This window comes from Peromyscus maniculatus, chromosome 22 (assembly GCF_049852395.1).
Source record: "Peromyscus maniculatus bairdii isolate BWxNUB_F1_BW_parent chromosome 22, HU_Pman_BW_mat_3.1, whole genome shotgun sequence".
In the NCBI taxonomy this organism is placed as follows: Eukaryota; Metazoa; Chordata; class Mammalia; order Rodentia; family Cricetidae; genus Peromyscus; species Peromyscus maniculatus.
The window spans coordinates 4,550,314-4,572,490 of record NC_134873.1 but is presented as its reverse complement, the minus strand read 5'-3'; the positions used below and the strand labels follow the sequence as shown (position 1 = coordinate 4,572,490).

The 22,177-nt window shown below is 58.8% G+C and overlaps 1 protein-coding gene across 1 annotated transcript; it reads left to right on the top strand.

The window, feature by feature from the left end:
* The first annotated feature begins 1,116 nt into the window (after positions 1-1,116).
* On the top strand, positions 1,117-22,120 carry Hcn2 (hyperpolarization activated cyclic nucleotide gated potassium and sodium channel 2). The gene is made up of 8 exons (XM_076558794.1): positions 1,117-1,682; positions 9,873-10,296; positions 11,666-11,827; positions 14,415-14,633; positions 15,944-16,090; positions 19,536-19,776; positions 19,919-20,083; positions 20,896-22,120. The coding sequence occupies exons 1-8, from the start codon at positions 1,132-1,134 to the stop codon at positions 21,582-21,584; spliced, it is 2,598 nt and encodes an 865-aa protein (XP_076414909.1). The 5' UTR covers positions 1,117-1,131; the 3' UTR covers positions 21,585-22,120.
* The last annotated feature ends 57 nt before the right edge of the window (positions 22,121-22,177 follow it).

Below are 22,177 nucleotides of genomic sequence, written 5' to 3'. Positions count from 1 at the left end.
TTTACTGATGAACTTAGGTGGGTCAGGAGAAATGAGATGGGGGAGGGGGCAGGAGAAGCTAAGGTGCCCAGAGGGGACACACGAAGATTGCCAAGAGTCCGGGGCATGAGCACTGTCTTCTCACCAACTCCCAGCTATCCTTCCCCTCTACTGCCGCCCCTCCCTCACCCTCCTGTCATAAAATCCTCCCCACTCTGTGAAGCTGGGTGGACATCTAGAGTCAGATCTGGTGTCACCTGGCACATAGCCTCAGGCCGCAGCTTGGGACCCCCTAGGAGCCGATGTCTCCCCAGAGCTGGGGTGGGTAGAATGTAGCTGAGGCCTGAGTCCAAGGCGATAGAGAAGGGCTCCGTGGGGGTCGGGGGAGGTGCCGAGGCAGAAGCTGAGCTTGGATACCCTGGAGACCTCCAAGGATCGCCATACCTGGAAGCCCTCACTACGCTGAAGGGCACCTTTTGGGGATGAGGTCGCCAGAAGCCACAAGAGATTCTATCGACTACGCTTTTGTTGCTCGACTGTGCCTCGGTTTCCCCACAAGCAGGGCTTGGAGAGGTACTAAACCTAGATCCCAGAATGATCTCAGCTTTCCCCACACATATCAGTAGGTCTCTGTAGCGAAGGCAGTGAAAGGGACAGACCCAGGGATCCGGTGGCCTCCGGGAGCACACTTTTATTATGGAATCTGGCACCTTGAGCAACCCCAGAAAGGGGCTGGCACCCGCGGGCTTAGCGTCAGCGGGTGCCCCGCTCGCGCAGTCCTCGGGAACGCGGAGGTAGCCCCAGAGAGGACCAGGGCCTGGTCTGCATCGCGCGCGCAGAGGCAGGGGCCGGCGGGCTGTGCTCGGTGACCTTGGGTGCGTCCTTGGCCTCAGTTTCCCCTGGGGAACTAAGCCTGAGCTCACTTCCACGGTGTCGAGGGGGCTGACTGACTTTGAGCCTGCCTGAGGACCCTAGCCTCAGTTTCCCCCATCCATCCCCGTGTGGGGGTGGGGGTAGCGCAGGTGGAGGCGGGGCTCCCGCCCCCGCCCCTCCCCCGCGCGAAGAGGCTCCGCCCCCGACTCCGCCCTCCCTCGGGCTCGGCCGGCGGCGGCGGCGGCCGCTCCGCTCCGCACTGCCCGGCGCCGCCTCGCCATGGATGCGCGCGGGGGCGGCGGGCGGTCCGGCGATAGTCCGGGCGCGACCCCCGCGCCGGGGCCGCCGCCACCGCCGCCGCCGCCCGCGCCCCCTCAGCCTCAGCCACCGCCCGCGCCACCCCCGAACCCCTCGACCCCCTCACACCCGGAGCCGGTGGACGAGCCCGGCCCGCGCGCCCGGCTCTGCAGCCGCGACAGCTCCTGCACTCCCAGCTCGGCCAAGGGCGGCGCGAATGGCGAGTGCGGGCGCGGGGAGCCGCAGTGCAGCCCCGAGGGCCCCGCGCGCGGCCCCAAGGTGTCGTTCTCATGCCGCGGGGCGGCCTCGGGGCCCGCGGCGGCCGAGGAGGCGGGCAGCGAGGAGGCGGGCCCGGCGGGCGAGCCGCGCGGCAGCCAGGCCAGCTTCTTGCAGCGCCAATTCGGGGCGCTCCTGCAGCCCGGCGTCAACAAGTTCTCCCTGCGGATGTTCGGCAGCCAGAAGGCCGTGGAGCGCGAGCAGGAGCGCGTGAAGTCGGCGGGGGCCTGGATCATCCACCCCTACAGCGACTTCAGGTGCCGCCTCCGGGAGGGGCCCGTCCTTGGCGCGCCCGGGAGGGGGCGGGGCGCCGCGTCCCGGATGGTGACCTCGGGGTGGTGGCAGTTCGGGGCACAGGGCCGGGGCTGGCGGCAGTCCCCTCGCGGTGACCTCGGGCGCGCCCCGGACCCGCCCCCGAGGGACTCTGATGTGCCGAGGCTCCGCCCTTTTAGAGGCCTGGGGTGAGGGGGTCCCCGGCGCGCCCCCTCCCGCGCGCCCTCGTTGCGGTGGGCGCGCGCCGCGGTCGCAGGGCCAGGGTCTAAGCGCAGAGGAGCGGAGAGGACGAATAGAGGGGAACGTGGGCGCCCAGAGGCCGCGGAGCAGGAGCAAGGATGGAAGGATGGATAGAAAGGAAGAGAAAGAAGAGAAGGAAGGAAGGAAGGAAGGAAGGAAGGAAGGAAGGAAGGAAGGAAGGAAGGAAGGAAGGAAGGAAGGAAGGAAGGAAGGAAGGAAGGAAGGAAGGGCGCATGGGAAGGACGCGCCCCGGAGGCCGCGGGGAGGGGGTTAATCAAGCGGGCGCCGCGCGTTCCCACGGTCTCCGCTTGCGCCTGAGGCGGGTGCGTCCCGAGTCCCCACACATCCTGAGTGTTTGGATATGGACGTGGCCTGAGTTGGCTGCTGCGTGCAGCGGTAGGCGCTGGCGCAGGGCCACGACCCGAGTGTTTGTGTCCATCTGTTTCTCCTTTCCCCGGGAGCTTGCGATGTGATGCCTGCAGGGGTCCTGGGGGGCGTGTACCCGCCGATCAAGAGGAGGCGTGTCCCTAGGGGTGTGGCTGGTGGGTCTCTAGAAGTACCTGTTGGGATGCTAGCTGTGTGTGCGCGTGTGTGTCCCGGGTGGGTGTACACCCGCGGGCCGTAGGGAGAGCTGCGTGCAGGGAATGCAGGAGAATGTCCCTGTCTTCGGTGACAGTTGGGATGTAGATTTGTGGACGGGGCGCTCCGCTATCCTGGAAAACTGTAGTCTGAAGTTTCAGGACCACGGACAGCTCTGGGACCTGGTGAGGCTCCTGCTAGTCTGGAGTCCTGGTCCCTTGTTCCCCAGGCCTGAGTCTCCTGAGACACTGACTCTTGAACAAGGATGTTTCAGTGGTGATGCTCCTGTTCTGTCCTTCCTCTTTATCTCTAGTGCTTGATAATTGAGCAAACAGAGGCCCAGGAACAACCTCCCTGAGACCAGAATGCCACCTTTACCACGAACCTGGATTTGGGAAAGAGGCCCAGGGGTTGGGGCGGGCGGGCGGGGTGGGGGGAGCACATTCTGGGCCAACAGGAGCTATTCCTGCATAGCCTGAGTGCCAGACTCAGTCTTGCTCCACAAACGTCCAGGCTTGAGAATTGGACCCTGGGCATTTGCTGGATCCCACCTGTGAGATGACAGAAGAGAGAGCTTCGCCAGGCCTCCCTGGTTGGCCAGTATGAACGCAGTCTGGTTCCAGCCAGCCAGAGAAAGCCTGTGGGGACTGCTCGCTCCCCTCCCACCCCAGCATCTCCCTTATGTCCAGGTTACAGGTGGGGAACACGAGGCAGGCCCTAGGCTTGGGTTCTTAGCCGCAGTGGTGACATGTGGCGGTTTGGGGGTGCATGGGGAGGGAAGGCTGGGAGAAGAAACTGAGCTCCTGTCCTTGAGGCCCTGTGGTACAGATGCCTGGGGGACCTGTACATGCCGTGGCTGCTTTAAGCCCTGGTGGGTTCAAAGGCCACCAGTCTTGCCTGGACAGCCAGATTGTAAAATAGGGGGTGAGCAAACAGAAGGGACAGAGGCTGTAGTTGGGGTTAAAGGAGTCAGTGTGGCCATCAAACTTCAAGGCTGGTTCAGGGGGCCACCCACCTTTCATGTCTGGGGACTTGTGTCCCATCTAGGACCTTCTGTGTTGACCAAGACAGGTCTTCAGAGCCTCTAGGGGCGATTGGAAACACCACACAAGTGCTGACTAGTGATGAATAGGGGGACTGATTGATTGATTTCGGTCTTCCCTGGGTGGTTCCTACTGATGAAACATGCACACCCTCAGCTCAGTTTCCACCTTTTGTCCCGAGACAGGATTTCATTAAGTTGTTCAGTAGCCTTGAACTTATCGTCCTCTTGCCTCAGTTTCCCAGGTGTGCACTACTAGGCCCAGCTGTATTGATTTAACAACAAAAAAAGGAAGATCCCACCCCAAGGCTGGGAGAGGAAGAGCCATTCAGTCATAGTTGTCTCAGGAGGTTGGTGGGCTGATAGGAAATGTGTGTGTGTGTGTGTGTGTGTGTGTGTGTACATATATATGGTGTATATCTTTAAAATATTTATGCAGAGTAGTGGGCGGGGCCTCGTGTCTTTCCAGGGCCTGAGCACCTCTCTCTGTTGGCTGTGACCTGGTTCCCCAGTGGCTCGGTCCTGTGACTTGGCAGGCAGGCCTGACATCCGAATGGGACTTCATTGGTTGGTGACTAGGAACCGGTTCTCCCCGCCCAGGCAGGAGGGGCAGGAGAAGTCACTGAAGGCATGGAGGGAGGCAGGCAGGCTGGGATGTCAGAGCCCTTGGGCACCAGTTGCCTGCACCATGCAGTCCACAGGGACCTAGGGGTGCCAAGTTCTTAGCAGAATTCTGTCCCAGAGTGCCCTAGGACTGCAGGGTGCCTAGGGACCACTTTAGGCTTCTCTGCCTCCATCTCCTAAGATGTGAGGAGGTTGTGCTGTGGGGGAAGGGGCAGGTGTCCGATGCTGTCTGAAAGGATCTTCTAAATACCCCCCTCCTTTTTGGATAGAATTTTGTCCAAGCTGTGCCCAGACATCTAAAAATTATCATTATTTCAATTCTTCTTACCTTTGTGCATTGTGTGTGGGGGCACCACGGTGCCCATGTGTTCTTCAGAGGGAGGGCAACTTGTGGGAGTGACTTCCCTCCTTCTGCCCTGTGGGTCCCAGGGACTGAACTCAGTTTGTCAGGTTTTGGTAGCTGTGACTTTTACCAGTGAGTTTTCTCACTGCCTCCACTTGTTTTCTTAAAATGTAGCTGAGGATGGCCTTGAACTTCTGATCCTCCTGAGTGCTGGATGACTGGAGTGTGCCCCCAAGCCCGGCTTCTGTGCTGCTGGAACTGTGAGCTGGGCTTTGTGCATGCTCGGAGAGTATGCTACCCACTGACCTCCCATTTGAGCTCTTATTCTGTAGGCCAGGCCGACCTCCCACTTACAGTAATCCTCCTGCTTCATCCTCCCAGGTGCTAGGATCACAGGCAATTGCCACCCCACCCAGTTCTACCTGGTTCTTCTGAGAATCAGCCCTGGCCCTGAGAAGGTTCTAGAAGCTTCTATGGAGAAGCAGGGTTGAGGGGGCTTGGGGAAAGTGTACCAGGTCTGGATTCACATGCTCAAGTTGGGTGTGATACCTGGGGAAGTGAGAGGAGAGAGCCGAACAGTCCTCGGGAGCTGTTAGACCCACTCCAGACCTGTAGGCGCCGGTTCTGAGCCTGCCACACCCTCCCACGAGATGGCCAGGGGTCAGTGTGAGGTCAGGACGTTGCTTCCTGCATGCAAATCCCTGGAAATGGGCCCTGTATCAAGGCCCTAGAATAAATCGCATTATCATCGAGGATGTGGTGTTTGGGCATGCACCGGCCTCCCGGATGGGGTTGGGACCCGGAAACTCTCAGTGTTGTGAAAGAAGTCTTTGGGGAGGGGTGAGGCCCCCTCTTCCTGTACCCCAAGGCTATCCTTTCAGTGTTCAGGGGACCCCTTTCCTTGGCATGGCCTCATCAGCCTCCAACACACACTCAAGCACAGTGTCGGATGACCCCATCCCCTGTTAGCCACCCTGACGTTATTCCTGAGTTGAGTGACAGATTGTAGTCTCCTTGACCAGGTGGGGATCTCAGCCCTCTGCAGATTCCGTTGTTTCCAGGTCCCTCTGCCTCCGCCTGGGAAGCCCCACACTGGCATCAGAGTCTTTGTGTTGCTGTTCTGACTGCCCAGGAACCACCTCTCCCCCACACCATCAGCTCTCGAATGCCAGCTCCTCCGAGCAGCCTCCTCCAACACAACCCAGGTCCATCTCTCACACCTTGGCATTGAGCACAATCCTTCCTGATGGACATTTCCTCCTTAACCCACCCCCACAGGAGCTGGGAGTTGGGGAGCATGCAGCCTGTGTGTGGCTATCTGCTGTCCCTGGTCACTGTGTCCCTGGTGCTTGGCATATAATGGGCCTTTACAAATCCTGCACCTGGGACTCCAGCTGTCTTCCCACCGGGTTTCCAGCCCTAATCCTGACACCTGCTCTGGGGACTCAGTGGGCTCAGGCCCTGATCCTCTGTCCAAGCCTGGCCCGTAATCCCTGATCTCCGGCCTCTAATCCCTCCAGCTTTGCTGGGATCTGTGATCCCAGACGGCTTCTGGCTCCATCTCGGGTCTGCCTGGAGAGATGTGGCTGCCCTGGTTGGTCCACGGAAGCCTGACCTTGGCTTGGAGGGCGCAGTGAGCAGCTCTTAGGACCCTGACTGTCCCAATGGGACTGTGACCCACCCCAGCAGTGCCCAGCTGTGAATGGAAGGGGCTTTTCTCTATTACTCCATCATCTATGGGCCTCAGTTTCCCTTCTGGAGCTGAGAATGGCTGGGCAGCTGAGGGAGAATAGAGTTCATTTGGTGTCCGCCATCCAGAATCCACCTATGGATATGAGAGGGCTCAGGCTGAGGGTCAGCGAGAGAGACTCCTTCTCTTGTTTCCCAACGGATCTGACCCCTGAGCCGGGGGCTTGAGAGTCCTCACAGAATTGGGCCGTCATCAGGACTCATTGTTTATTAGGGAATTTGTTTTGTTTTGTTTGAGAAGGTCTCATGTAGCCCAGGCTGGCCTCAAGCTCATTATGTAGTTAAAAATGTCTTTGAACTCTCTGGCCTCAACTTCCCAAGTGTTCCCTGCTGGGGATGGCGTAGAGAATCCCTGGAGTCCTAGAGAAGGTGGGGGTGATGCTTCTCAAGGACGCACAGCCTGAGAGAGAAGTTTGAGCTGAGTCTGGACGACCCGCCATGCCAGGTCCTGTCTCCTCAAACTAGATGTCATGGTTAGGGGCTTTGAGACGGGGTGGGGGAGGGGACCTCCGGAGTCCTGGGGCTCTTGATGTGCCTGTCCTGATTCCCTCGGTGTGGGACTTCAGACCCATTTGGACTGTATCTGTGGGGACCAGGTTGACTAGGGAGGGTGAAAGCTAGGAACACTTGGGTTAGAGCAGGTGGGCGGGCTCCACCCTACCAGGGCCACAAGGACAGCCACCACTGTTCTGTCTCCTCTGTCCCTGGGAGAAAGCAGGCCATGCCATGTGGCCTGGAGATGCAGTCGCTGAGGGAGGTTCCTGGACAGAGTGACTGGGGACAGAGGACAGCCTTAGTCCCGGGCCCCATTTCCCACCTGGCAATCCCTGGGCCTCGGTGGGCAGTGTGCCTGGCCCTGACACACACACACACACACACACACACACACACACACACACAAAGAGAAGTGTGTGCGTGACTGCGGCCTAGAAAGAGGTGCCTGCTGTGCTCTGCAGACTGTCAGGACCCACCCTCTAATCGTTTCTGAGCCTCCTTCCCATCGCCCTTGAAAAGTGCCCCCCCAGTGGTTTCTAGGCCCCCCTGGTGGTTTCTTGGCCCACCCTTAGTTGTTGCCAGCTCCCCACCGCCAAAGACGGTTACTGTGCCCACCAATGGTGGTTTCTAGGTTGCCCTGCTGGTTTCTAGTCCTGTGGACTTTTGGTTGTTCTTTCTTCGTTGTTTTACTCTGGCTCTTCCCCCAAAGAGAAGGCATCCTCAATCCAGAAAGGAGAGGTTGAGGCCGAGCTTTATGACGGAGAGCAGCAGTTCAGAGCGTCTGTTGATGAACAGGACCTCTCATCATGGTCTGAGCCACCAATGCTGTCCAGACTCGTGGCCAAATTTAAAGCAGTTATTTATGGCTGGGAAGAGAAGTAGGCTTTGGTTCCTTTCACTCGGTGGGCTGACTCACAAGCTCCTGTAACTCCAGCTCCTGGGGCATCAGACACCCTCTTCTGGCCTCTGCACTCACATGCGCAGGACAGTCCCCACCCTAGACCTACAAACATACACATAATTTAAAATGAAAAGTTTTAGCCGGGCGGTGGTGGTGCACACCTTTAATCCCAGCCCTCGGGAGGCAGAGACAGGCGGATCTCTGTGAATTCGAGGCCAGCCAGGGCTACACAGAGAAACCCTATCTCAAAGGAAAAAAAAAACAAAAAAACAAAAAACAAAAAACAACCTTTAAATCTGTTATTTGCTTTTGCTCTTGAGGTCTGAGAGACCCTTGCCTACCTCCAGGAGTGTTAGCCCTCAGCTCCAGAGGTCTTTTTCCCCCACCAAGAGGCTTTGTGAGGGACATCGTACATGGATAGAATCCCCAAATCCTCCCCCAAAGGGCTTCGCCCTATACGGGCTGAGGAGAGAAAAGACTGAGGTCCTCAGGGGACGGAGAAGCTTGCCCAAGGTCACTCGTGCCTGGCAGGTGCGGGCACAAGGCTGGACTGGGAGACTCTGGGTGTTGTCCGGCCATTGGCTCTCACAATCTGAGCTGCTGAGAATGCCCCAGTACAAATCACTTTTTAATTTTTTTCTCTCTTTTTTTGGACTGTTTCCTTGAGCTCAGTTCTCTGACGTGGAGTGCTGGTCGCCCGCTGGGCATGGTGTTTATAACTGTGCCCCTGAGGTGCAGGCCAGCAGAAGGAGCCAGCTCACAGGCGGGCCCTGAGACAGCGGCTCCAGACACCGCACCCCTGATGCACGTCACTCCTTTGAGCTGATTCGGGCGAGTGCCCAGCCTGTGTGCTCTAGAAACAGTGGGCTCTGTGCCTGTGGGAAGCCCCAAATTCCAGGGCTGGCGACAGACCGCTGGAGACACAAGGGGCTGACACTGTCTAGGTGTGAGGAGACCCTCTCCTGTTTTTGTTTGTTTGGAGACAGGGTCTCTCTCTGTCTGGCCTGTCTCCCTGGCCGGCCTGGAAGTCACAGAGGCCCCTGCATCTCCCCCCTGAGTGCTGAGATTGTAAGGGTCCCCCACCTCACCTGGCCTAGTTCTAGAACTCTGAATCCTCCTGCCTCCTCTCCAGCACTAGGATGGCACCTGTGCCCACCGTGCTTAGCTCTCCAAGGTGTTTCTTGAGGTGACCAGCTGAGCCCTACAAGAGCTGTGGTCTCGCCATGGTGCGGGCCCCGCAGCTCTTAGTGGAGAAGAGAAGCTGCTAGAAGCCCTGCCATGTACCCTACCTGGCTCTTAGCCTCCCACCCATGCCCAGCGGTGTGCCACCCACTGGCTCCCATCCCTTTTGAAGGCCAGATTTGTACCTGGCACATGGTCCCTCTCTGGTCATGTGAAGTGTTTAATCTATTTTGAGTCTTCTCTGCGGTCTGGAGGTACCTTCAAGGCAAGGTCAGAGTGGGCCAGAGAGAGGGACCCTGGCTGCCTGGGGTCAGGAGGCTCCTTTGAGGAAGTCCAGTCCTTGCTACACAGCAAGACCTGGAGTCCCGGAGACCACTTTAGGATTGTGGTCTGGAGACCCACCTTAGAGTCCCAGAGGGAGAGAGACCACCTTGGATTGGGATCCCAGAAACTACATTAGTTTTGCTGGAGACCTACCTCAGGGTTAGGGTCCCAGAGACCACCTCAGGCTTGGGGTCCCAGAGACCCACCTCAGGGTTGGGGTCCCAGAGACCACCTCAGGCTTGGGGTCCCAGAGACCACCTCAGGCTTGGGGTCCCGGAGACCACATTAGGGTTGGGGTCCCAGAGACCACCTCAGGGTTGGGGTCCCGGAGACCACATTAGGGTTGGGGTCCCAGAGACCACCTCAGGATTGGGGTCCCGGAGACCCACCTCAGGATTGGGGTCCCAGAGACCACCTCAGGGTTGGGGTCCCAGAGACCACCTCAGGATTGGGGTCCCGGAGACCACCTCAGGCTTGGGGTCCCGGAGACCACCTCAGGATTGGGGTCCCGGAGACCACCTCAGGATTGGGGTCCCAGAGACCACCTCAGGCTTGGGGTTCCGGAGACCACATTAAGGTTGCAGTTCTGGAGACCACCTCAGGGTTTTGCGGTATCCGAAACACCCTGGGCTGGGGAGGAGGGAGCGCCTGCCGAGGCCAAGGCCGGGAGGTGTGAGCATCCTGCCTGTCCCCAGGTTCTACTGGGACTTCACCATGCTGCTGTTCATGGTGGGAAATCTCATCATCATCCCAGTGGGCATCACGTTCTTCAAGGACGAGACCACCGCGCCGTGGATCGTCTTCAATGTGGTCTCGGACACTTTCTTTCTCATGGACCTGGTGCTGAACTTCCGTACTGGCATTGTGATTGAGGACAACACGGAGATCATCCTGGACCCCGAGAAGATAAAGAAAAAGTACCTGCGCACGTGGTTTGTGGTAGACTTCGTGTCGTCCATCCCGGTGGACTACATCTTCCTCATCGTGGAGAAAGGCATTGACTCTGAGGTCTACAAGACGGCGCGCGCGCTGCGCATCGTGCGCTTCACCAAGATCCTCAGCCTGCTGCGGCTGCTGCGTCTATCGCGGCTCATTCGCTACATCCACCAGTGGGAGGAGGTGAGGGGCAGGCAGTGGACCAGTTGTGGGCGGAACCCCAGCGACGTGGTCTTGGGCAGGACTAGGGCTATAATTGAAGCTGGGGCCACCAGCGATAGAGAGTCCAGGGATGCTGGGCTTCGGGTGTGGGTGGGGCTTCGACTGTGGACCAGGCAAAGGATGCAGGGGCGTGGTCACGAGGGATGTTGAAGACTAAGTCTAGGGCTTGGAGATGGGGTCCTTAGGTGTGCGATTGTGGGGGTGGGGGTGGGGGTGGAACCTTGGGCTTGGGTGGGGCCAAAGTCTATTCTGTGAGTCGAGCGGATCATCTGAGGGTGGGTCCTAGGTATAGGTGTGACCATGCCTTTAGGGCCAGGGCTTTGACTTGGGGTGCGCATGAGAGACATGGACACCAGTACTGTGGGTACGAGGTCTTGGCAGGGGCAGGGATCACAAGAAACAGACTGGGGCTGCAGGGCTGCGGCTTTGGGGTTTAGCTGGGTCAAAGCTGCAGGGAGAGAACCTCACGCTTGGGCAGGGCCAGAGCTGCGGATGTGGAGCCCACCTGGATACCAGTTCCGGGAGCACAGGGCCTTCGGTTGTGGGTGTGGCCAAGGCTGAGGACCATAAGAGGAAGCAGGCAGGGCTAAGGCCTCTACAGGGAACAAAGATGGCATCTTAGGGCAGAGTCAAAGCTGTAGGTGGGGGGGGGGGGGCGGCCTTGTGGGACCAAGGCTGCAGGGAGGAGCTGCCAAGGGCAGTGGATGAGACCCTTACTATGGGAGCCTTCAGGGAAGCGAGGTTTGCCTGCGATGGAAGGCCCAGAGCTGGGCCCCAGGGAGATGAGGAGCAAGGTTTGCAGAGGGATGGGGTAAGTGGTGCATTGCACATTGTTAGGCGTCTCACATTGTGGTTATAGGCTCAGGAACAGGCCTGAGGACAGACAGTCTTGGGGACCTCCATGGATCCCCTCCTCCCTCACGGACCTTCAGGACACTGGACTTTGGGGAGTCCTTCAGACAGCCTCGTGGTGTTAACATGCCCCTTCCTGTAAGATGTAGGGGAAGGAGGTTCATTCAGACTTCTCCAGCTACCCAACTCCCAAATTCAAGATCCCTGACTCTGACCCGTTCCTGCCTCCCTGGCCACTGGGAGGATCTCAGAGGGGCTGGCAGGTGGAGACAGAACTTGGGCAGGATGGGGCCAGACATTCCAGAGGGGTCTTGAGTGAGGTAGGCTAGGTGGAATTCGGAACAGAAGTGGCTGGGGGAGGGTACAGAGGATTTCACTAACCTTGGACAAAAAGGTCACAGGACTCAGCAAGCAGGGTGTGGGGCAGGGACAGAAGGAGAGGAGGGTCTGGGGCTCTCATGGTCATGCCCGCTCTCAGATTTTCCACATGACCTACGACCTGGCAAGTGCGGTGATGCGCATCTGTAACCTGATCAGCATGATGCTCCTGCTGTGCCACTGGGACGGCTGCCTGCAGTTCCTGGTGCCCATGCTGCAAGACTTCCCCAGCGACTGCTGGGTGTCCATCAACAACATGGTGGTGAGTGCTCCCGGCCCGACAGCGCCCCCTGGGGCCCCCCAGCACAGCGCAGCTCCCACTTGCCCTTGTGCCCTGTGCCCACCAGCGCCATCTAGGGTCCTCTGTGGGCAGAGCGGCTCCCGCATGCTGTGACGCCTGTGCCCACTAGTGCCCCTCAGCTACCCCCACACTTGCCCCGTGCCCAAAGCCGACAGCGCCCCTGGGGCCCTTCAGCCCGCCGGTCCTGGTGTCTGACGCCTGCCAGTGTCCCCAGGAGCCAGTTTTCAGTGTCACACAGACACGCTACTCCGCGCTCTTCTTACTTTAAAGGAATGTTTTACGTAGCTGGCAGCGGCGGCGCACGCCTTTAATCCCAGCACTTGGGAGGCAGAGGCAGGCGGATCTCTGTGAGTTCGAGGCCAGCCTGGGCTACAGAGACAGCCAGGGCAGCACAGAGAAACCCTGTCTTGAAATCCCCCCACACACACCCCAAAATTTTTTTAGACTTTTTTGGGGGATTTTTGTTTGTTTGTTTGGTTGGTTGGTTTTTTTCAAGACAGGGTTTCTCTGTATAAGGTTTTGTTTTGTTTTTTCTGTGTAAGTTTTGATGCCTGTCCTGGATCTCGCTTTGTAGACCAGGCTGACAGAGATCTGCCTGGCTCTGCCTCCCGAGTGCTGGGATTAAAGGTGTGCGCCACCACGGACCAGATTTTTTGGTTTTTTTCCAGACAGGGTTTCTCTGTGTAGTTTTGGAACCTGTCCTGGAACTCACTTGGTAGCCCAGGCTGGCCTCGAACTCACAGAGATCTGCCTGCCTCTGCCTCCTGAGTGCTGGGATTAAAAACGCGCTCCACCACCGCCCGGCTGACTTACTTCATTTTATGTGTATGTTTGCCTGCATGTGTATATGTGCACCCATGGAGGTCAGAAGAAGGCATTAGGTACCCCAGGAACTAGAGTTACGGATGTGGGTGGTGAGAACTAAGCTAGGGTCCTCTTCAAGAGCAACAAGTGCTCTCAACAGCTGAGCCTTCTCTCCAGCCCCCCTTACTTGTGTGTTTAAAAGAGTTCACATTAGGTTTATTTTATTGTTATGTTTTAAATTATGTTTATGTGTGTGGGTATATGCACATGAGTGCAGTGCCCTCAGAGGCCAGAAGAGGGCATCAAATAAATCCCCTGGAGTTAGAGTCACACGTGGTTGTGAGCTGCCATGTGAGTTCTGAGAACTGGACCCGGGTCCTCTGGAAGAGCAGCCAGTGCTCTTAACTGCAGAGCCATCAATCCAGGCCCTTTACATTTTGTAATCAGCATCTCATGTAGCCCAGGTTGGCCTCAAATGCATTAGGTAGCTGAGGATCACCTTGAACTTGTGATCACCTTGCCTCTACCTCCAGAGTACTGGGATGGCAGATGCGTACCACCACACCAGCCACCAGCTTCCCTTTTTGTCTTTTTTTTTTTTTTAATGATGCATCTAACTTTCTTATGTGCATTGGTGTGAAGATGTCAGATCCCAGAGAACTGGAGTTACAGACAGTTGTTAGCTGCCGTGTGGGTGCTGGGAATTGAACCAGGTCCTCTGGAAGAGCAGCCAGTGCTCTTAACCGCTGAGCCATCTCTCCAGACCCCCTTTTTGTCTTTATGTAAATGTATTTAAAACAAAACAACCTTCAGATGGGAAAGTTGTTACCATCAGCTCTAAGAAGTAACAACCCCAAGTAGGTGTCCCAGGGTCTGCATCCAGACAATTAAAAAGACGCTGTACAGCTCAGGCAGGAGTCTCTACCAGCTGCTAAGAGAGGCAGATGTAGGATGGTAGTTCATGGGTAGCAAGACAGAGTAAAAAGAGGGTTGGGGGTGACAACAGTGGAGCTCCATCTTGAATCCCCCCCACACAGTGAGGGGCTGGGGGCGTGGTCAGGGTGCAGCCCCGCCTAGAATCCCCCAGTGAGGGGCTGGGGGCGTGGTCAGGGTGGAGCCCCGCCCAGAATCCCCCAGTGAGGGTAGAGGATAGGGCTCAGTGATGAGCACCTGCATAGCACCCCTGAAGCCTTGGTTTGCACGCCTGGAATTGTGAAAGTGTGAATGTGGTCTACAGCGAGGGTCGCACCCCAGGACAGGGACACACACAGCAGACAGGCATCAATGGAGTCAAAAGCCGGGTAGGGAGAACCCACAGGCGCCCCTCCCGAGAGCCGGGCACAGCTGCCCCTGCTGAGGAGCCTATTGTCCGCTGCTGCCTGCACAAGCGGTTCCATTTCCTGGACGGGCCCGGTGCCCCCCCTTTTCTGGCCGGGTCAACTGAGGACATCCAGGGGCGGACCTCTCCCCTCCTTGCCCCTCGGGTGTTATTCCAGTGTTCCAGGGCTCTGCAACTGGCACCCTTGACCTTGAAGCTGCTTTGGCGAGCGCAGCCCTTTTGTGGCTTCGTTTCTCCAGACGTGCGGTGGGGGGAGGTGAAGTGGGGTGCGACCCTCAGGCCCGTCCCTGCAAGTGCCCCTCTGGTTCTCTCTGGTCGCGGGGAACTCACCCCCCTCGAGTGCCAGCGGGGAGGTGGGCAGGTGGGTCCAGGGACCCCCCTCAGCCATCCCCGCTGACCTTGCAGAATCACTCGTGGAGCGAACTCTACTCCTTCGCGCTCTTCAAGGCCATGAGCCACATGCTGTGCATCGGCTATGGGCGGCAGGCGCCCGAGAGCATGACGGACATCTGGCTGACCATGCTCAGCATGATCGTGGGGGCCACCTGCTACGCCATGTTCATCGGCCACGCCACGGCCCTCATCCAGTCCCTGGACTCCTCCCGGCGCCAGTACCAGGAGAAGGTCAGAGGGGGCACTTGCCCTGAGACTGGGGTGGGGAAGGATGCTGGTGCTGAGGGCTCCCGGCAGCGCTCAGGACACAGTCAAGAAAGGACCCGGCTGGCGTAAGTGAGGTGAGGGGACAGGAGCCCGTGTGGTTCGGAGCCAATCAGACCAGTCCCTGGGGCCCGGTTCTGAGCATTCTGGGGTGTCAGTGACATGGGGGTGGCTGGGCAGCAGGGGGAGCCTTCGCAGAGAGTAGCGTTACCAGCCATTTCCGTCTGTCCTCTGCACAGAGTGCGTCCTCCAGGCTGGCGCTGGGGACATGCGGCAGCCGAAAGGGCAGGGGCCGCGCCTTCCGCCACCTGCAGCCCCGCCCTCTGCAATGGGTCTCAATTCCCCACCCCCTACAGTGCCAGCCGGGTCACCCAGGCTCTGTGCCAGGCACCCGCGTCCGGAAGCCTCCGTCTTACACCCAAACATGAGCGGGTGCTGCCACCACCCGCCGTCACGGGGTCTGCTGAGATAAGGGCAGCTGCGGCTTAGAAATGGGGCCGGGGACAGCCTGGCACCCACACCCCAGCCCTGCAGGGGAGGGGCTGACTCTGTGTGGTTCCCCAGGTCCCAGGGGCAGGCTTTGGATGGAAGTCAGCATGCATGCTGATGTTGACTCCACAGATAACCAAGCCTCAGATCTGAGCCGGACACCCTAAGGTGCCCGCCCAGTAGACATTTTGACAGACATGGTGTACCCCATGCTGGCCTCGATCGCACTCTATGACAAGGACGACCTTGAACTCCTGACCCTCCTGCCTAGTGATGAGGTTAGAGGTTAAATACTGGTCCAGACTCAGGTTTAAACATAACTCTATCTGCTAACTGGGCATGGCGTCTCAGGCTGTCATCTCACCGCTCAGGAGGCTGAACTCAAATTCCGGGCCAGCCTGGGCTACAGAGTGAGACCCTACTGCACACAACAGAATGAAGCATGAGGGCCTGGGGAAGGTGTGACTACAGTGCTGGCCGGTCTAGTGTCTGTGAAGACCTGAGTCCCACCCCAGCGTCATAAACCTATCATGGTGGTACACGTCTGTCATGAGAGAGAGGTAGAGGCGGGACAGTCAGTTCAAGGTTAGCCTCGGCTAGCTAGCAGCTTCGAGGCCAGCCTGGGCTACATGAAACCCTGTCTCAAAACAAAACATATTTGTCTTTGGTGTTGCTGGGCTTGCCATCTCCCTGGGCCGGGCTGGACTGGGTGGTGTGTCCCCGAGCTGGGTGGCGCCGGTCTGGGCCAGTCTCGGGGGCAAACACTGACCCTGCTCTCCTCCCCACAGTACAAGCAAGTAGAGCAGTACATGTCCTTCCACAAGCTGCCCGCGGACTTCCGCCAAAAAATCCACGACTACTATGAACACCGGTACCAGGGGAAGATGTTTGACGAGGACAGCATCCTTGGGGAGCTCAACGGGCCGCTGCGTGAGGTGAGGTGGCCGTGGCCACAGGACCTGGGGAGTCTCGGCCACACCCCGACATTGCACACACCCACCTGTACCCAGGGTCCCACGGATCGGGTCTGACCAGCTGTGGGTGCCCCTGGGAAGTCTCCCAGGGCTGCCCTGGCCAACACCTGCCCGCCTGCCAGCTTCAGACACCAAGCTACAGTCTCCCAGGTGCAGGACGTGACATACACATCTGTGTGCAGGATGCTCCCTCCAAGACCCTGGGGAGGTCCTTCTGCCCCTCCTGTCATCCACACACTTGCTTCACGTGTGTGGATGCCTTGCTTGCATGTGGTGCCTGTGGAGGCCAGAGGAGAACATTGGATCCCTTGGAACTGGAGTCACAGACAGTTGTGAGCTGCCATGTGGGTGCTGGGGATGGAACCCAGGTTCCCGGGAAGAACAGCCAGTGCTCTAACCACTGAGCAGTCTCTCCAGCCCCCCCACCTTTTAAGATTCTACTTTACATGTGTGCGTGTGTGCATGTGTGCCCACAGGTGTGTTCAGGTACTTATGTAGGCCAGAAAAGGGTGTCTGACCCATTAGAGCTGGAGTTACAGGTGTTTGTGAGCTACCAGACATGGGTGCTGGCCAGGATCAAACTCAGGGCCCTCATGATTGAGCAACTTTTTTCTTGTTTTCTTTTCTTTTTTTTTTTTTTAACATGCATTGGTGTTTTGCCTGCACGTATGTCTGTGTGAGGGTGTCGGATCCCCTGGAACTGGAGTTACAGACAGTTGTCAGCTGCCATGCAGGAGCTGGGAATTGAACCCGGGTCCTCTGAAGAGCAGTCGGTCCTCTTAACCCGCAGCCCCTGAGTAGCAAACGCTCCTGACCACTGAGGAACCTCTTGCATCCCATCTCCTTTTTAAATGCACACGTGCATGCGTCTGGTGTACCAGATGCACAGGGGCCGGAAGGCAGCGTGGGTGTTGCCCTGGAGAACACCAGCTGCCACCTTTTGAGACACGGTCTCCCACTAGCCTGGAGTTCGGTGATTTGGCTAGGCAGGCAGGCCCCGAGGATCCTGGCCCTGCCTCCCCAGGCCCGGGATACCAAGCGTACACAGGAGCTCAGCGATTCACCCGTGTCTTGAAGACGAACTCCAATCCCCACGCTTGCGTGGCTAACGCCTTTCTCCCTACCCCTTTACCGGTGCTCGGAAAGCCCCCCCCCCCCCCCCCCCGAAGCTTGGCTTCATCTGTATGGTTCTTCAAAGACCCCATTTCCTTTTTTTTTTTTTTTTTTTTTTTTGTGATATATATTTTTTATTTTACAATGCCATTCAGTTCTACATATCAGCCATGGGTTCCCCTATTCTCCCCCCTCCCACGCCCTCCCCTTACCCCCAGCCCACCCTCCATTCCCATCTCCTCCAGGACAAGTCCTCCCCCGAGGACTGTGATCGACTTGGTAGACTCAGTCCAGGGAGGTCCAGTCCCTTCCTCCCAGACTGAGCCAAGTGTCTCTGCATAAGCTCCAGGTTTCAAACAGCCAACTCATGGAATGAGCACAGGACTTGGTCCCACTGCCTAAATGCCTCCCAAACTGATCAAGCCAATCAACTGTCTCACCTATTCAGAGGGCCTGATCCAGCTGGGAGCCTCTCAGTCTTTGGTTCATAGTTCATGTGTTTCCATTCATTTGGCTATTTTTTTTCAATAATTGAGTAAAACTGAAATTTATTATATGCCACAGTCGTCCTACGGACCTCCATGCTATATATATATAGCCTCTATGGTTCTATGGGTTGTGGTCTGATTGTTCATTTTATATCTAGAATCCACCAATGAGTGAGTACATACCATAACTGTCTTTCTGGCAAAGACCCCATTTCCAAGGAAAGTCCCATTCATAGGCTCTGGGACTGCAGCCCTCAGCCCCAGTCTTAGCCGGTGAGGTCGGGGCAGTGGATGCGAAGAGCAGCGATAGTGTCCGTGGGTGAGCGTGGCGGGGTGGGCTGAAGCAAGGGCATGATGTCTAGATCCCAGCTGAGGGCACGGCCAGGCCCCCCGGAGGGAATTACAGGAGGAGGCTGCCAAGGCTGGGAGGCCAGGTCCCTGTGCAGAGCCTTGGGGCCCAGGGCTGTGTGGGGACATCCCGGGAAGCAGCCTGTGGTTAATGACCTTGGAGATGTTCAACAGGATTCAGTTATTCTCACTGGGTCCTTTGTAGTGAATGGAGCTCACAGGCTGCGAAGTACATGGGTTTGTAGGCATCCATCTCCAGTTCCACAACTTTACCAGCAGCCCAAAGGAAAGCTTTTTGCAGGGAGGAGGGGAGGGCGGTTCGAGACAGGGTTTCTCTGTGTAGTTTTGGTGTCTGTCCTGGATCTCGCTCTGTAGACCAGGCTGGCCTCGAACTCGCAGAGATCCGCCTGCCTCTGCCTCCCGAGTGCTGGGATTAAAGGTGGGCACCACCACCGCCCGGCCCTCTTTTCTATTTTTTAGACAAGGTTTCACTCTACAGCACAGGTGACCTTAAATTCGTGGCAATCCTCCTGCCTCAGTCTCCCGAGTCTGTGGGATGAGACAGCCTGGGCCACCCTGTCTGGCTTCGTAGTTGCTTTCTCGTGTGCTCCTCTGACTCCCTCCTTGGCAGGGCCTCAGCTCACAACCCCAGCCCTGTGGTGAATCATGGAGTCTGGTCTTCTTTTTTTTTTTTTTTTGGTTTTTCGAGACAGGGTTTCTCTGTGTAGCTTTGCGCCTTTCCTGGAGCTCACTTGGTAGCCCAGGCTGGCCTCGAACTCACAGAGATCCGCCTGGCTCTGCCTCCCGAGTGCTGGGATTAAAGGCGTGCGCCACCAACGCCCGGCCGGAGTCTGGTCTTCTTTCCCATGAGTTTCTTGCTGTGTCCTTGGCAGTGACCTTGACTAGATCCAGCTGTATAAAGCACAAGCCTGGAGCGTCCTGGCCAGGATTACATTTCGTGTGTAACTAAGAGAGAATGGATGCCCTAAGAGGCCCAAGGTCACACGTGGCGCGGCCTCCTTCAGAAGTTTGGTTTTTGAGACAGGGTCTCCAGTAGCCCAGGCTGTCCTAGAACTCACTGTGTAGGTGAGGCTGGCCTTGAACTCCTGATCCTCCTGCCTCCAGTGTGCTGTGATGACAGGCCTGCATGACCTGATTTATGCCATGCTGGGGATGGAACCCAGGGACTCGTGCATGCCAGGAGAGAGCTCTGTCCACTGGGCCCCTCCTTTGATCCTTTTTGTTTGTTTGTTTGTTTGTGGTCCTGTTATCTACAAAGAGGCCATGTTTTCCTTGCCCAGTCCAGCGTCAGCCATTCCGTGGTGGTGTGGGGACTCGGGCCTCCCTGTGTGTCGCGAGCCCAGGCCTCCAGCATCGGCCTAGGGAGTGGATAGAGCTGAGGGGCCAGGTCTGGCACAGAGGAGCCCGTCACTCAGCCACCCTCCTCCCGTCCACAGGAGATCGTGAACTTCAACTGCCGGAAGCTGGTGGCTTCCATGCCGCTGTTTGCCAACGCAGACCCCAACTTCGTCACCGCCATGCTGACAAAGCTCAAGTTCGAGGTCTTCCAGCCCGGCGATTACATCATCCGAGAGGGGACCATCGGCAAGAAGATGTACTTCATCCAGCACGGGGTGGTGAGCGTGCTCACCAAGGGGAACAAGGAGATGAAGCTGTCCGACGGCTCCTATTTCGGGGGTGAGCACCCCACGGCAAGGGGGAGATCTGGACAGCTGCAGCCTGGGGAGGTCCCGGGAGGCTCTGAGCCGGCGGCGGCGGGTGTGGGGTGTGGGGAGTTGTGTGCGGTGCAGCAGCTGAGGCCCCGTTCTTGGTTTTGCAGAGATCTGCTTGCTCACAAGGGGCCGGCGCACGGCCAGTGTGCGGGCCGACACCTACTGCCGCCTCTACTCACTGAGTGTCGATAATTTCAACGAGGTGCTGGAGGAGTACCCCATGATGCGGCGTGCCTTCGAGACCGTGGCCATTGACCGCCTGGACCGCATCGGTGAGCTGCCAGACTGCCTGAGAGGCACCCAGGGAGGTGGAGGCATGGCATACACAAGGGGCTGAGGAGTGTCCAGGTGACACAGGGCAAGATGTCCTCCTGGGGTGAAGAGGAGGCCTGGAGGGCAGAGGCAGGAAGGGCTTGGTGGGAACAGCTCCGGTGCAATAAACCAGGCACTTTAGGGGCGTGGAATAGTCTAGGTTTGGTGGCAACATCTGGAAGGAGGCTGGTGGCCTGTGTCAGGCATGTGGGGCAGGGAGAGGTGGAGCCCTTGATGATGACGGGGAATCGGATGGTAAGACAATGACTCGTAGCCAGGCGGTGGTGGTGCACACCTTTAATCCCAGCCCTTGGGAGGCAGAGGCAGATGGATCTCCCTGAGTTCGAGGCCAGCCTGGTCTACAGAGCGAGTTCAAGGCCAGCCTGGTCTACAGAGTGAGATCCAGGACAGGCTCCAAAACTACACAGAGAAACCCTGTCTGGAAATAAGACAGTGGCTCTAATCAAGTGTGCCAGGGTGGGTCAGAGGGCACTCAGCAGGGGCTCACACACGCCTGCACACGACAGGGACTCTGTTCAGGATACACTTGCTTCACCTGCAGTACGCAGCAGGCGATTAACCTGCACCTGCCACAAGGCAGGCACTCAGTACCTGGAGCTTACACAGGCCCCTCACCTGTGGGTGCCGAGAACATGCCTGCTGCAGGCCGTGCGGCTGGCTGTATACAGTAGGTGCTGTGCTCACACTGGCTGCATAGGCAGGTGCCCAGGCTAGCGCTGACACCCACCCCCAACTCCCGCTTCGCCCGCAGGCAAGAAGAACTCCATCTTGCTGCACAAGGTTCAGCACGACCTCAGCTCGGGCGTGTTCAACAACCAGGAGAACGCCATCATTCAGGAGATCGTCAAGTACGACCGGCAGATGGTGCAGCAGGCGGAGCTGGGTCAGCGCGTGGGGCTCTTCCCACCGCCGCCGCCGCCGCAGGTCACCTCAGCCATCGCCACGCTGCAGCAAGCCGTGGCCATGAGCTTCTGCCCACAGGTGGCGCGCCCGCTCGTGGGGCCCCTGGCACTCGGCTCCCCACGCCTCGTGCGCCGCGCACCCCCAGGGCCTCCGCCTCCGGCAGCCTCGCCAGGGCCACCCGCCGCCAGCCCCCCGGCCGCGCCCTCCAGTCCTCGGGCACTGCGGACCTCGCCCTACGGTGCACCCAGCTCCCCAGCCACGCGTGTGGGGCCCGCACTGCCCGCGCGCCGTCTGAGCCGCGCCTCACGCCCGCTGTCCGCCTCGCAGCCCTCGCTGCCCCACGGCGCGCCCGCGCCCAGCCCCGCGGCCTCCACGCGCCCGGCCAGCAGCTCCACGCCGCGCCTGGGACCCGCGCCCGCGCCCACCGCCCGGACCGCCGCGCCCAGCCCGGACCGCAGGGACTCAGCCTCGCCCGGCGCTGCCGGTGGCCTGGACCCCCTGGACTCTGCGCGCTCGCGCCTCTCTTCCAACTTGTGACCCTTGCGCGCCGCCCCGCGGGCCGGGCGGGGCCGTCATCCACACCAAAGCCATGCCTCGCGCCGCCCGCCCGTGCCCGTGCAGAAGCCATAGAGGGACGTAGGTAGCTTAGGCGGCGGGCGGCCCTGCGCCCGGCTGTCCCCTCATCGCCCTGCGCCCACCCCCATCGCCCCTGCCCCAGCGGCGGCCGCGCACGGGAGAGGGAGGGGCGCGATCACCTCGGTGCCTCAGCCCCAATTGGGGACGGGGACGGGGCGGCCCTGGCCGAGGAGGAATATGGATCAAGTGCAATACTCGGCCCGCCGGCTTCCCGCTGCCCCAGCCCGGCAAGCTCACGCAATAACCAGCCTGGCCCCTGCCCACGCGTCCGAGTCACCTTCCTCGGGCACCCAGGGGTGGGCTTCACGGCCAAGCCGGCGTGGGGGCGAGGCTGGGTCCCCGCCGTCGCCATGAATGTACTGACGAGCCGAGGCAGCAGCGGCCCCCATGCCCCATTAACCCACACCCCATTCCGCGCAATAAACGACAGCATTGGCGCCCAGCGCCGTGTCTGGTTGCTTTGGTGGGTTTGCGCGACGCCAGAAAGTGGCAGC

Excerpts from the sequence above, each read along its gene's own strand:
- Hcn2 (XM_076558794.1), top strand. The coding sequence starts at position 1,132 with ATGGATGCGCGCGGGGGCGGCGGGCGGTCCGGCGATAGTCCGGGCGCG. Across the intron at positions 10,297-11,665 it reads ACATCCACCAGTGGGAGGAG|ATTTTCCACATGACCTACGA; the intron begins GTGAGGGGCAGG and ends GCCCGCTCTCAG. Across the intron at positions 11,828-14,414 it reads TGTCCATCAACAACATGGTG|AATCACTCGTGGAGCGAACT; the intron begins GTGAGTGCTCCC and ends CTGACCTTGCAG.